Source organism: Tachysurus vachellii, chromosome 21 (genome assembly GCF_030014155.1).
Source record: "Tachysurus vachellii isolate PV-2020 chromosome 21, HZAU_Pvac_v1, whole genome shotgun sequence".
In the NCBI taxonomy this organism is placed as follows: Eukaryota; Metazoa; Chordata; class Actinopteri; order Siluriformes; family Bagridae; genus Tachysurus; species Tachysurus vachellii.
In genome coordinates, this window is record NC_083480.1 from 9,316,042 (window position 1) to 9,329,809 (window position 13,768).

Consider the following 13,768-nt stretch of genomic DNA (forward strand, 5'->3'; position numbering starts at 1 on the left):
ATTGTCTAAATAGTGAGCAATGAAAGTTGAATAAATAAAAGTCCTCCAAAAATATCCAAATGGCGAGTGAACGAATGGAATTTGTTTATGAAATCATTCCATCCTCAGAAAAGAGTAAAACGCTGTGGTCGGATATTGTAGCTCACTAAAACTTTTCATACCCTCATTTACCTTAAGTGTCCATTTATCCTGTTTAATGTTGTGTATAGTTTTGTTTATGTGGCACAAAGCGGTTGTGCCATGTCGATAAGCCGATATGGAAAAGCGAAGAGAGAGAGAGATGAGAACGGGTGGAAAGCTAATGCAGGCGTCTGTGGTGAGCTCGTTAAGAGCTGGGAGGAAGTGTCTTCAATTAACTCCTTTAATTAAAGCACTTGTCATATTGCAGTGGTGAGTCAGGGCGGTGCTGACGAGGGTATGTGCTCTTTAATGAAGATGTAAGTGAGATCCCCCATGACTTTTTATAATGCACGCAACATATTAGTGCAACCCAGCTGGTATTGCTGGAGATACTGTGCCACTCAGTGTAACTTAGCAAGAGCGGCACAGAGTCACCGGTTAAACCAGCTTGGCGTTGATTGATGAGGTCAGGTGCTCTTTAATGAAGATTTAAGCAAAGAGAGCTAGTTTTTTGAGAATGCTCACAACATCAGGAGTGGCTTGTGATGACATTAGTGTTTATACAGACTCAGAAAAAATTCACTCATCCTCACCTAGTTTAAGCTATATACAGTACTATGGACTAGTAATTTTTTAGAGGAACCCCTTGTGGAAGGCAAGGTCTGGATTTAAAAAAGTCTTTAATGGGGAGGGATTTAGGGTGATGAGTGTGGGGGGTAATCAGTGAGTAGTTTCAGTGTGTGTGTCTTGGAGAGTCTGAATTGTTAGTGATTAGTATTTCACAAGTAGGTGAAGACATTCTGAAGATTAACGTTAATGAATTGGTTGATATATATGGCTCTGCCCCATCTGCCCTAAAGGATAAATTACCATTGTGCAAGATATTTGTGCGTTATTTAGCGCTGCCTGGTTAGTCTTACAGGTTTGTACATGTAAAATGTTGGTTTGAGGATGTGAGCGAAATTTCTCAATGCTTTGTTACAAAGCACATCATTGTATCAGAGTCTTCATTTTTAGTGCCTTCATCAGCACTGCTGTTACATTGTGCTGAGTTTCCCCCATAAATAACCTGAATTATTTCCTCTGTGCCTTATCCTCTGTGCCTTACCTTATCTTTCCTCATCTTATCATGATGCATCCATGCACAGGTGAAAAAAAAAGGAATGAAGAGGAGGAGACAAAATAAACTTCCACAAGGGATGTTCATAACCAATCCCTACTGCCTTTTGCATCAAGTCAAATGTGCAGATAAACCATGTGTTGAGGTTTATTAGAACTCTAGAAAAGTGCCATGGGATAAAAGGAGAGAAAATAAAAATAAATACAGTGATATGCAAGTAATAAAAGTGCAGTACTTGCCTCACAGACTGGATGAGGTGTGAGGGAGTGAGCAGAGGAGGAGAATGCCCGCAGTCTCCTCCCTAAGACACTCTCTGGCAAGGAAGTCAAAATTTGAATAATTTATCTGTGGTTCTGCAGGGTCTAGAGCTCAGGCAGAGAAAGGGAGGAAGGGAATGAGAAGAGGAAGAGAGAAAGATAAAAGAACGAAGAGTAAATATCAATGAAAGGTAGTCAAAGAGAATGCAAAGGAAAGATTAAAGCAAGCATGGGAATTGTGAGCAGAGAGAAATAAACAACTATAGGTGATATTTATGTATTTTTTTTTTTTTTTTACATCTAGGATCAATTTTGTAATAGACAGTTTTGCACTAAGTCTAATTTATACTCATTGTACACACATTTAAATCACTGCTTTCCTTTAAGCTGGAATTGCAAAACCACTCTGCATTTTGTACCCAAACACTTCAGTAAAACTACATTCTCTCTCTTTTGCCTCATCACAGTAGCACACACACCTTATTCTATGGATTGTGCTCAGTCTAATTACTTTCCCAGCAGCAATAACGCTACATCACTGACACCATTTTATTGGTGTTTAATTGTTTTAGTTCATTGTTTATTTTGCTGATGTATTGGTGGTCAGAAACAGTCAAACAATGTTTAGTCGGTGTTTATTGTTCAGTTCATAAATGCACTTTAATCGATTTCTCTAGGTCATTGTCGACTCATTCACTTTCTCTAATAAAAAGGGACGAGGAGAATATTATGTATTATGTATGTAATCATCTCATCTATTAGCATGCTATCATCTGCCAATCTGAAAATATTACTAATTTTACTTGACATTTAACCTTTTTGATTGGAAATTAGCACATAACATGTACCTCTGTATTCACTTGCTGTGCTATATTCTCATGATTTATTTATTGAGCAGTAGCTAAAAATGTATTTTAGAATCTGTATTCATGATTCATGTATGATATAAAACCAACAGTAACTTATCTTATATTGTGTTTCCTTGGCTGTCACACTGATGAAAATGAATCCACATCACTACAGAAATAAAAAGATTACTACTGTTTTATTCTTACCGGTTAAGGCGGACACGGTTATGCGAGACGTAAGTGTTTAGTTCTGGTTGGAGATGATTTGATATTTTCACACAGGTATCTGGCTTTAATAAAGTTATATGTGCGATAAAGGCAGAGATCAAGCCACTTTGAAACTCAGACATAGTAAATCTATGATTTGGAAATGAAAAGATTCATCCATTTTTCTTTAACGCCACTGATGACAAATGCACTTATGACAATGTTGTAGGCATTTAATTTATAACATAGTATTGTATTTATGACATGTTTTCATTTTGATACGCAACCCTTCCAGCGTTTAGGTGTTGCGTCATGGTTAGGATTCATTTCGATGTGCTTTTGTCAGTTTTTATTAGCTCTATGTAAGAAAGAAATCCTTCATCAATGTATATCCCTCAACAGTGCTTATGTGAGCTGAGTGAGGAGGCACAAGTTGTTCAGCTATGACAGAGTAAGAGCCGAGGATCATTAGCAGCAACGTGAAGCCATTTGGAACCATCTATCCCCCTTGTGACGAGTTTTGCCATTGCACTCACTCTGTGACAACTCATCATTCCTGCTTTCTTCAGCGCTTTTTCTGGCCCAAAACTCCCCCTGCACGATGAGCACTGTATTATATCACTGCTTCCCTACGTTCAATAATTCAAGCACGGGTGGCTATTCTTCATCTTCCTCATCACCTCTTCTCTTTTTTCCACTCTCTCATTCTAGCATTCTTCATCATTCTCTGTATTAATGAAATTATTTAAAAGTTATTTTATGAAATTTGCCCCTGCCTGCATTCACTGTGGCAGAGTTTGCCTCAGGTGTGCTTAAGCTGGAGGGTAAATTTAGCTTTGGTTATTGTTCAGTATTGAAGTGCTGTTTTAAATCTAGCCAACATGAACTCCAGTAGAGATTTTTTTTATTAATAATTATTTATTTATTTTAAAAAAAAAAAAAAAATTCAATTACTCTTTCCGCATCTGCATTGATAAAAGGGGCAGATAAATTGTTGCCACTATCTAATTGTTTATGCAGAGGAGCCTGAGCTGGTCTGAAATTATAGTAGCATCTACTAATAGGGCCCATTTTTGCTGTGCAAGTCAAGCGTTGCTCTGATTTTTCAGATGAACCGATTACCTCATTAAGTCTGAAGATTGTGCTCTGGATCGCTGACATCCACCACTGTGAAGGGAAATGGAGGTGAAAGGGAAGCGCATTTTGAATCCCATGCTCTGGCTGTTCTTGGATAGCCGCCTTCTCTGGCTCAATTTGTTTGGCACTGTCCAAAATCCAAACATGCTAATGATGCTCCATCAGTGACAAACTCTGATCAGATGAAAAAAAAAAATCTCACTATGTCATCACACACATCACAGCATATTTATTTGGAGAAATAATTGTGGACATTTGCAATCTATATAAAGGTGTCACAGGAAATTGTGAGTTAATATCTGGAAGGCTTTAGCATGCAGTTGTAGTTGTAAGAAGTACTTCTAGTGTCTATGTCTAGAGTTTACTGCTTCACCCAGCTGCTGCAGGCAGATGGTTTGGGCTTCTGTTTGGGCATTCGGTGGTTGTGTGTATTATCTCTGCACTCAGTATGTGCCATAATCCAATCTCTAGCACAAAATCACTTATCGTGCCCATTACAGACTGTGATTCACTGGGCGGCCATCATAGCTGCAGTGGCAAAAATAACCTGATGCATAACCTGAATGAACGAGCGTGTGTGGGAAGTGGAGATGTGCGAGTGCATATTTATAGAGGCTGGCTGAAAGCTGGATATATGGGGTAGGAGAGTATAATTGGGTAGCATTCACCTAGGACTTTAGCTGCTTTGAGGTTGCCCTGGCCCACACTGAGGCTGTGGAGAGCCGAAAGTTATAGGCACGATTGTGTCAAATGCAGCAGCACTGACAGCACCATCGATCGAATCAAACCCAACTAACAGCTGGTAGGACGACTACGGTGGGAAACGTCTTCAATTTGAATTTATGGATACTATAATAATAATAATAATAATAATAATAATAATAATAACAACAACAACAACAACAACAACAATAATAATAATAATAATTCATTTTCACTCATTTAATAATAATAACTCATTTTCTACCGCTTATCCAAACTACCTCGGGTCACGGGGTAGAAAGGGGTATCTCAGGCGTCATCGGGCATCAAGGCAGGAAACACCCTGGACGGAGTTTCAACCCATCGCAGGGAACACACACACTCTCATTCACTCACACAATCACACACTATGGACAATTTTTCCAGAGATGCCAATCAACCTACCATGCATTTGCATGTTCTCCCCGTGCTTCGGGAGAACATGCAAACTCCACACACACAAGGCGGAGGAGATAATAATAATAATAATAATAATAATAATAATAATAATAATAATAATATTAAGAGGAAGAAAAAGAAGTAGAAGGAGAAGTAACTACTAGTTTTAGATCAAAAACATATATTACTGATATTATATATGGAAAGAGTATTGGAGTCTCTCCGGGGGAGACCAAATGTACCACAGGCATCAAACATCCCTCAAAGCCATACACAGCACGAGTTCAGTTGAGGATGACAGTTAAATGCCCCAGGCCATTATTGGGTACATCAAAACCCTGGTAGGAATCCAACCAGTAAACAAATATAAATTGAGCACTCAAAAAAAAAAAGACTGCAGGGTTGAACACCCAAGAGCAAAAACTAGCATCTCCAGCACCGAGCTGCTCAGAACCCAGCCACGCTGAATGAAGCTGATGGTGAACAGACACACAGCAGGTAGGTGAATGCAGCACCAGGGACTTGACTGACCCCCAGCAGCAGACAAAACAACAAAGGAACTTGTTTTGAGGTTCATTTAAGTTTAAAATAATATAATATCATCATAGAAAAATACAATGTCAACAAAAGTGTAAGAAATCGGTCAGTCAGGATACGCTTGGTGGTAAATTTAGCTTTTTTAATATTGTCTGTGTCACAGTTTTCATGGTGAAAATGACCTCCTTCTTGTTGCTTCAGTGCAATACTGAAGAAGCAAACTTCAGTCACACTTCCTCAGGCAGAAAAAAATGGTGGAAGACACCGGAGTAGAGTACATCACTACTGTGATGAAGTAATATTGTGTTAGATTTGTACATCTGAAGTAATGGGAGAAAAAAAATAAAGTTGTATTCCTTAAACACGTAAATAAAGTACAAACTTCCTACCAGTCAGAATTACACAGTGTACTCACTGCATAACACACACACACACACACACACACACACACACACACACTTAAGGAAGAAGCACATATTAGAAAATATCTATAATAAGAACCAATTTTTGCTTACTTGTCTTTAAGTCTAAGCTGTTATGATCACACACACGCACACACACACACACACACACATACATACTCACACATACACTTTCCCTTACTTATGCCTCAATGTCGCCTGCTTGCATGTCAGAAACATGCTACTGTGCTTTTTTTTCTCCCACCCCCCCTATTGCTGAAAAACAGCTGCATCAGCAACACTGCTGCACATCTACGGAATGAGATTAGAGGGAGGACAACCTGATTTACTTTCCTGGGGTCTACACTTTAAGAAAGAGTAGCCCAAGTGCGGAGGGGGCTTTTGTTCATTTAAAACAATTTATCTCAGCTCGGCATGAGCCTTGAAGAAGAAACGAGAGAGAAATGGAGCATGCTCACAATGCTCAACAGAACCGGCACAATTTATAGAAGCACCATATGTGGCAAACAGTCGCTAGAAGGTTTTCAGCTAGGATGTGTGTGTGTTTGTGTGTGTGTCTGTATGTTTATGTTGCTCTTTCCCAGTGTGGAATTCACCGCTGTAAAATACACGGTGCAGATTCATGACATATTGTGCATGTCTGCTGGCACAAGGCCATGTCTGAGACTCAACCACAGCTAGCCATGCTAATTGAAGACATTGATTTAACCCGTGATGGACTGATGTGAGCAATGGCAGTAAAGTCACGACCTCTGGTGTGTGGTGACAACATAACCTGGTGCATGGACTGTGTGACTCATTATTCACACGCTGACACTCCATTTAATCACATTTTATTATGGAGCTGCACTGGCCTCCAGTAAATCAATGCCTGTGTGGATGTGCTGAATGCTCACCCAGCAGCAGGCAGGGGGTAGCAGTGACATTTACAGATCGCTTTAATCAGTTTCTGCAACAGAACATTTTTTTTTACTGCATACAAATACACACATGTATACATTAGTCACATGATAATAATGTTTTATAAGTTAGGGATTGATGGTAGAGATGCATAAGTTTTCAATGACCCCTGTTTGGATGAGAGATGTGAGTTTTCAAAAGAGTTCGCTTGAAAAACACATCAATACTTAACCCTTTTTTTGACAGTGAATATTTGCATTGCTATTTTTTTTCTCATTTGTAAATGTTGCACATATCATTTACTGTGGTTGGATCTTGTTTTTGCCCTTTATTACCCCATTTCTTAACCCCAATAATCATAACACCCTATTGTATTATCGTACGCAATAAACAGAAGATACATCATGCCATTTCCATATGATACACTAACAACATCACTCACCCTCCTTACCTGAATATTCCAGTTTTATTTATTTATTATTTCTTTTTCCTTTTTTCTATGTGCTTTGTACTCTCCAGTATCCCAATGCCCTTTTCTCAGGAGCACCTAGGATCAATGGAGGCATAATAGATCCATTTCTAATGGAGCACCAAGCCCAAATGGCCAAGGAATCATCCATTTGATAATGAAAGCAGATATCCCTCTAGTGTAACCTCAGCACAGAGGTCTCATCCCTCCATTGGTTTTGTGACTGATCATGTTTGGATGGCCTTCATCTTATACAGTATATCTACAGTATAACTCAAGCACTAAGACCCAGATATCTAAATTCGACATGATATTCATTTACTTTACAGAGTGTACATATAATTCAGTTGGATTCAATTATATCTGTAAAGCACTTTTAACAAATGTCACAAAGATGCTTTCCAGAAACCTGGATATAAAATTAGATAATAATAATAAGTAAGCCAGAGGTGACAGTGGCAAGCCATATCCCCATAAACTGACTCAAGGGACTTCATTCTCTTCTGGGTGACACCTACAAGATAGTAGGGTTCTAAACCATTACTCTATTATTTCTTAATCTCTATTTATTATGGTGTTCAGTAAGAGCGTTTTGTGAATGATAAACTTGGGCTAGGCGCAGGAAAAGATTTAGCAGGTTATATGGACAAATCAACAGTATGAGGTGAGATTATCCACTGAAGCATGAGTAAGACCTGGACATGGACTGTTTAGTTATTTTGTGCCTTGTAGTGTTTCAACTTGTAAATAGATCTATACATGACAAATTTACTACTTATACAGTACTAGGTACTGGGCCTTATCTAGTATATTATTTTGTAGGTAATATAAGAAAAGGAAACAGTTAACAAGAGTCCTATAGAAAGCAAATTATTCAGAGTTGCCATTTTCCCCTGAAACGTAGAATTTGCATAAAATTGAGATATCAATTCATATGTCACTTGTCACTCTGTCTCCATGTCACTGTCTCTGTCTAAGGAATCAAGTCTCTCTTTTGCTTATTTACATAGACAACGAACAGTCGCCTGCTGCTTTGTCACTTGCTAGGTTGCAAGACATCCAAGTCAAACACTCATTCCTCTAGTCTATTTTAAAAAACAGTCACTTTTTAGCATGCTTCAGGTGTGCGGCTGTTTTTTTTTTTTGACAAAACACAAAATGGGTTTTCTTATGCCATCAAATCATTATGGTCCAGCACACAGTTGGGCAACACACACACAGACACACACACACATGCATTTTCACATTTAGTGTGAATTGATGCAATGGAGATCTTATTAGCTTTGTGATACTCTGATACTCCTACTCTGCTGTGATATTTTTAATGTCAGTATTAACATGTTTCTAATATGGTATTACAATGAAAAGCCATATAGAGTCTAGAGGCTTTGTGATTACTTGAGCACTGAAAATAGAGCACTGAAAATATATATAGCTCAGTCAATGTGAATCATGTTTTACTTTTGACCTTGGAAATAATACCACATCAGAGCTACACTGATTGTAACCACCAAGACAATGGTATAAGGTGACATATATGCAGTACAGATATTGATGTTCCAGTCATTCATTCTTACATTTTTTTGCAGTTGCATAAAATAGAAATGCCCTGGAGCTGCCAGGGCAATTCTTTGCATTGTGTAAGATATAAAACACAAGATAGCATGTTGTTACAAGAAAATTATTAACTATATTTTTATACTTATATACTGTCAGTGTTGTGCTAGTTACTAAGAAATAGTAACTACAGTACAGTAGTTACAGTTACTAGTTACTTCATTCAAACTCAATTACTTTGTTGATTACTTACACCAAAAAGTAATGCGTTACTGTTAAAAGTAACTTTTTAGTTATTTTTTAAAGAAATACTAAGCATTATTCCACTTTGAGAAACTCGTCTTGCTGCACATACATGAATAAACGGAAACGCCCACAGTGCGCCGTCTTTGTGTTTACAGGTCGGCATCCACCAATCCTACAATGCGTCGCTGCTGTAAACAGGTTAGACTGTAGGCTACACTTCAGCCACAATTAACTAATTTAAAAAGTAACGGACAAACGCACCATGCGCTAACGGTAACGGAGTTACTTTATTTAAAAAGTAACGCGTTACAGTATTAGTTACTGTCAAAAGTAACTGCGTTACTGCCCAACACTGTATATACTGTAAGTTTATTATATTCTTATTGTAACGTCACTGGTTTTATTCCTGATATACCTCATCAATTTTCTAAGAGCTACAAGTTTAAATTTATGATTGAATGCTATGCTTTTTATGTATTTAGTCTTAGAATGTCTTCGAGTCAAGCTAGTTCCTTTTGTGTAGTTATCATTTGTGTTGTAGCTGTAAATGTTAGTTTTGTTAGTTTCCTCAGCAGCACAGATTTTTTTCTCCCTTTTAAAGTTATTAAGATTAGATTATGTGGAGCTGCCATAAAAGTCCCTATGAATGAGTTGATACTAATTCATGATAACAAGTAGAACGGGTGCATTAAAATAACCCTGAAATTCGACTTACAGCTGGTACTACTGTCAGAGCTGCTATTATAGAAAATTAATCAACATCTTATGAATAATTTGATTTGAGAATTCAACAATAATGAGGTGAGGATAAATAAATATTTTAAAAGTATTTCTCTTGGTTTAATTATTATGCTTTTTTCTTCTGGGTGTTTGTAGGTTAACAGGCTTTCGGCTTCCTCCTCCAATAGTCAGCACTGGAGCGAGACTCACACTGTGGCTACTATCGGACTATGCTGTGAGTGGCCAGGGCTTCAAAGCAATATATGAAGGTAGGAGTACAATAAAACATGTAGTCGGATATGCCTATGTTCTTCTTTTTCTCTTTTTTTTTTCTATACATTTTGCCCTTGACACTTTTAGACTTTTTGTGTCCCTGACTATGTCCTTCAGTCACTCAAGGTTCCGCTCCCCGTAGCTGTCTTTGTTTTTAGTGGTGCTTCCGTCAATGATATTTTGGTATTCTTTGTTGACTTTCTGCAGAACTACAGTAAGTATTCCTGTTTGGAATATAATTGTATTAACATGCACAGTTAAATTAAAGACTAAAGCCAAACTTTTTCTGTGGATTCCATGTTGAGTTGTTGTGATATTTATGTTGATCTGAGTACATCATTGTTAACACCTTCTTCAAATGAACAAAAGAGGGAAAATCTTTGAGAATTACATTCATTTACTGATTGGTGTTGTGATTGAGTGACAGGTGAATAAACCCTTTGGCAAAACTATGTGCATAGCATTAATGACCTGTTCTGTCAGCTATAAATCAGACGTATTGATAAGGATTTTCAACATTCACCTCACCTCACAACATACACCTGACCTTCATTCTCACCAGTTCATCTTTAATAATTGCTGGTTGGGTAGCAGATTTTATTGGATTTCCGTCAAGCAGTTACTGGATAGCTGACATCGAATGACTCTGCAGGCTAACTGGGTAGGCACTGTCATTAGCTAGTGAATGGTTATACAGAGTAATGATACAAACATTTAAAATTAGGTCTCTTAACCTCTTAACTGCTTAGTCAGCGTAATGGGTATTTTTATGGGCATCGCTGTTTCTAAACAAATGACAAATGCAAAGAATTGTAAAGTAATCTTGAAGTTAAGCCATTCCAGTCAATAATGATGAAGACTCTATGTTTCTCCTGAGTCACACGTCTGCTTAATCTTTTTCCCTCATTTTATAATGTGACAAGTATTCTGCAAGTGTACCATATTTTTCTCCACACAAATCAACTGGCCCTTGTGCATGAATAAATCATAATAAACTCAAAAGTTATAGAACAACTTTATTTTACCTAAATAATTATATTAGTTAGGATAGAAACTTTATTTTACTTTTATAAATCCTAGTTTTTTTTTTTTCAAGGACAGCTGAAGCACACTTCAGGGTGAACTTAGTGATATTTTTCTATATAGCAAGTGGGATTCAACACACGTTTTCTTGAAAGGGTTCTGTTTCATTCTTCCAATTCCAAAGGTCTGGATAAGCAATATCATGACTATAAATAAGACATTGATTCAGAGTTTGATTTCTGGGACCATATTTGCTAGTTAGTTATCCCTGTTTTGCAGAATACTGACCTACCCAATATCCAGTATTGCTTTGAATTCAGTAGGACTACCTTTGCCTTTTATTTCAGATTCAGAAAAGAAAAACATTTTATCAAATTTCTCAGACATCTCTGAGCTGTTGATTCAACGGCAAAATAAATCTCTCTTTGTGTGTGTGTGTGTGTGTGTGTGTGTGTGTGTGTGTGTGTGTGTGTGTGAAATGGTATGTATATAACTGAATGAATACTTTATTAAGACTGAACAATTCATCTTCTTCTTTTCTATAGTCAGATCCAGTAGCCAGAGATAAACATTGTCTTACTGAGCAATGCTTTTATTTATAAATTCAGAACTCCATATAGTCCATGCACTATGTACACTACCAGTCAAATCGACGCCCACGTCCAGTTCAATTCAGAATACAGATAGAGATATTTGTTATCACATTTATCCTATTATATTATAGTAGTTTTGATGTTGTTCAAGTAAATAATGCATCTACAATTCTACAATAAATATTCATATTCGCATTCAACAAAAATCAGTTTTTCCTCAGATGGTAAAGGAAGAGAGAGAGAGCGCCTCTCTCACACTACACCTTTTTTTTTTTCTACTTTCGGTCTCTCACCATGCTACAAGCAACAGTGCTTCAGGTAGTAGGCTTGATTTGGCACTGATGTGAAATCATTATTGATATTACATAATTGGGTAATATCAGGTTCTCCTGCTCCGACAGCTAAGTGAAAACGTCATTGGAAACCTCATTCTTGGCAAGCAATAAGAAGTGACGGAACAAGTGGGAGATTGAGAGAGCCTCTACACTCTCTGTACACACACTGTATATAAGTCTACCTACTCTAATCTAAATAAGGTTCTATCTGAACCATATGGATCAACCTGAGTCTCCCAGTCCCTTTAATTACATGCCACTTCTTCTCACATGACCTACATACGTGTCACTGAATAAGAGAGTGTGATATATAGATTTCGTGCCCCTGGCCTGACTTTAACTAAAGACAGTGCCATAATGAGACCCAGTGAAACCTTATCAATCCCACATAGCCTTTGTGTTCTGCAGTACGTCTGTCCCTCAGAGCCAAAGATAAATTCATGAAGGCAAATTTAAGAATGTCCAATTATACTTTTCCTCACCGCAAAAAGCCTCTTTAATAGTGAGCCTTAAGCTGTGAATGAGGATTTTCCATCGCCAACTCACAGGGACAAATTATGTTTTAAACAGGGTTTTGTGGACAGATTTCCGTAACAGAGATGTGATGAAATTACTGGAGATAAACTTACCATTGCAGTAGGTGTGATTTAACCCATATTCAGAAGATATGAACAAAATCAGGGGCTGGAATAGAACTCCGAATACAATAAAAGTAATAAAATGCGATGGGGCCTGACACAAAATAGTCAGTGGTTTCTCTTACCACCCTGAAGTGTTGGACTATTTTCCAATAAAAGCTTGTTCAGAAGTATTTCATTTCTCCAATAACACAACAATAAATTGAATGATTAGAATTTAACAAATGACATCATCACTAATCTAAATTGAATTACAGGAGGCACTACTGCCGACCAATGGAGGGCACATGGTTAAAGTATGTAGAATATATAACTGTCCCATCTACAAGATATGAGGGCTCACTGAATGGTTTGAAAAGTATGAACATGATGTAAAGCATACGTTATTGCCTTCAGTCACCACTTTCTAAACTAAATAAACATTTTTGGGAGAGTTTAAAACAAAACACCGGATGCAGGAATATATTTGGAAGAATGGGTTTCCATTTTCTGGTGGCTCGTGGCCAACTAACGCTTCCACTTTATTTTGGTTTGTGCTTTAGTTTATCATTTGTCATCCGTCTGTGTATATCCTGCTAAATTATTAACTACTGCACTAGTCTTGCTGCTGGTAAATTATGCTTTTGGTCTTGCTGGTCATGCTTCTGGTAACTTTTGAGTACGTACATAATACATGCTTTTGAGTACATACATAATATATGGAACATATTAAGGGCTTTTTGTAATCCAAGAAAAAAAAAAGAAGGATTTTTGCTAAGTTATCCAAATATGTCATTGATTCTATATTCTTAGGGTGCAGATGTAGTGTTTGGGTTGTGGGTTTGGGTTCTTCCTACTGACTTTCATCCTTTCACCTTCTTGCAGGTGGCAGTGCTGGTGTTTTTGTACTAGAAGGATTTTAATTATTTCCAAAAAAAAAAAAAAAGCTAAGAAAATTAAAGAAGAGTATTCACACAGAGGAGAAAAATAACAGAATCATAAGCAGCAAGTTAAAGCTAATCTGTGGCTTCATTGTTGTCATTATGTCATTAGCAAGGTGTTGCTCAGTAACCATTCATATGTGATGGCTGCATGGGGTTAGTGTGAATGTTAATAAGTATGAACAGTCATTTTGAGTAATAGAAATGTTTCCACCAATCACCTTAATATCACTATTTTCTGTGTTTCTTGAAGTTTCATTACTGCTTAAGTCTTGCCTGGTTGGCAGCGTGTTTCACCCGAAGGTG

General features: G+C 37.4%; 1 protein-coding gene across 1 annotated transcript in view; it reads left to right on the forward strand.

The window, feature by feature from the left end:
* Positions 1-399: 399 nt before the first annotated feature.
* csmd2 (CUB and Sushi multiple domains 2) overlaps positions 400-13,768 on the forward strand; it is a 250,762-nt gene continuing 237,393 nt past the window's right edge. The window contains exons 1-2 of the mRNA XM_060897641.1: positions 400-437; positions 9,837-9,949. Of these exons, the coding sequence (XP_060753624.1) occupies positions 418-437; positions 9,837-9,949 (133 nt within the window). The 5' untranslated portion in view covers positions 400-417. The remainder of the gene's footprint in view (positions 438-9,836; positions 9,950-13,768) is intronic.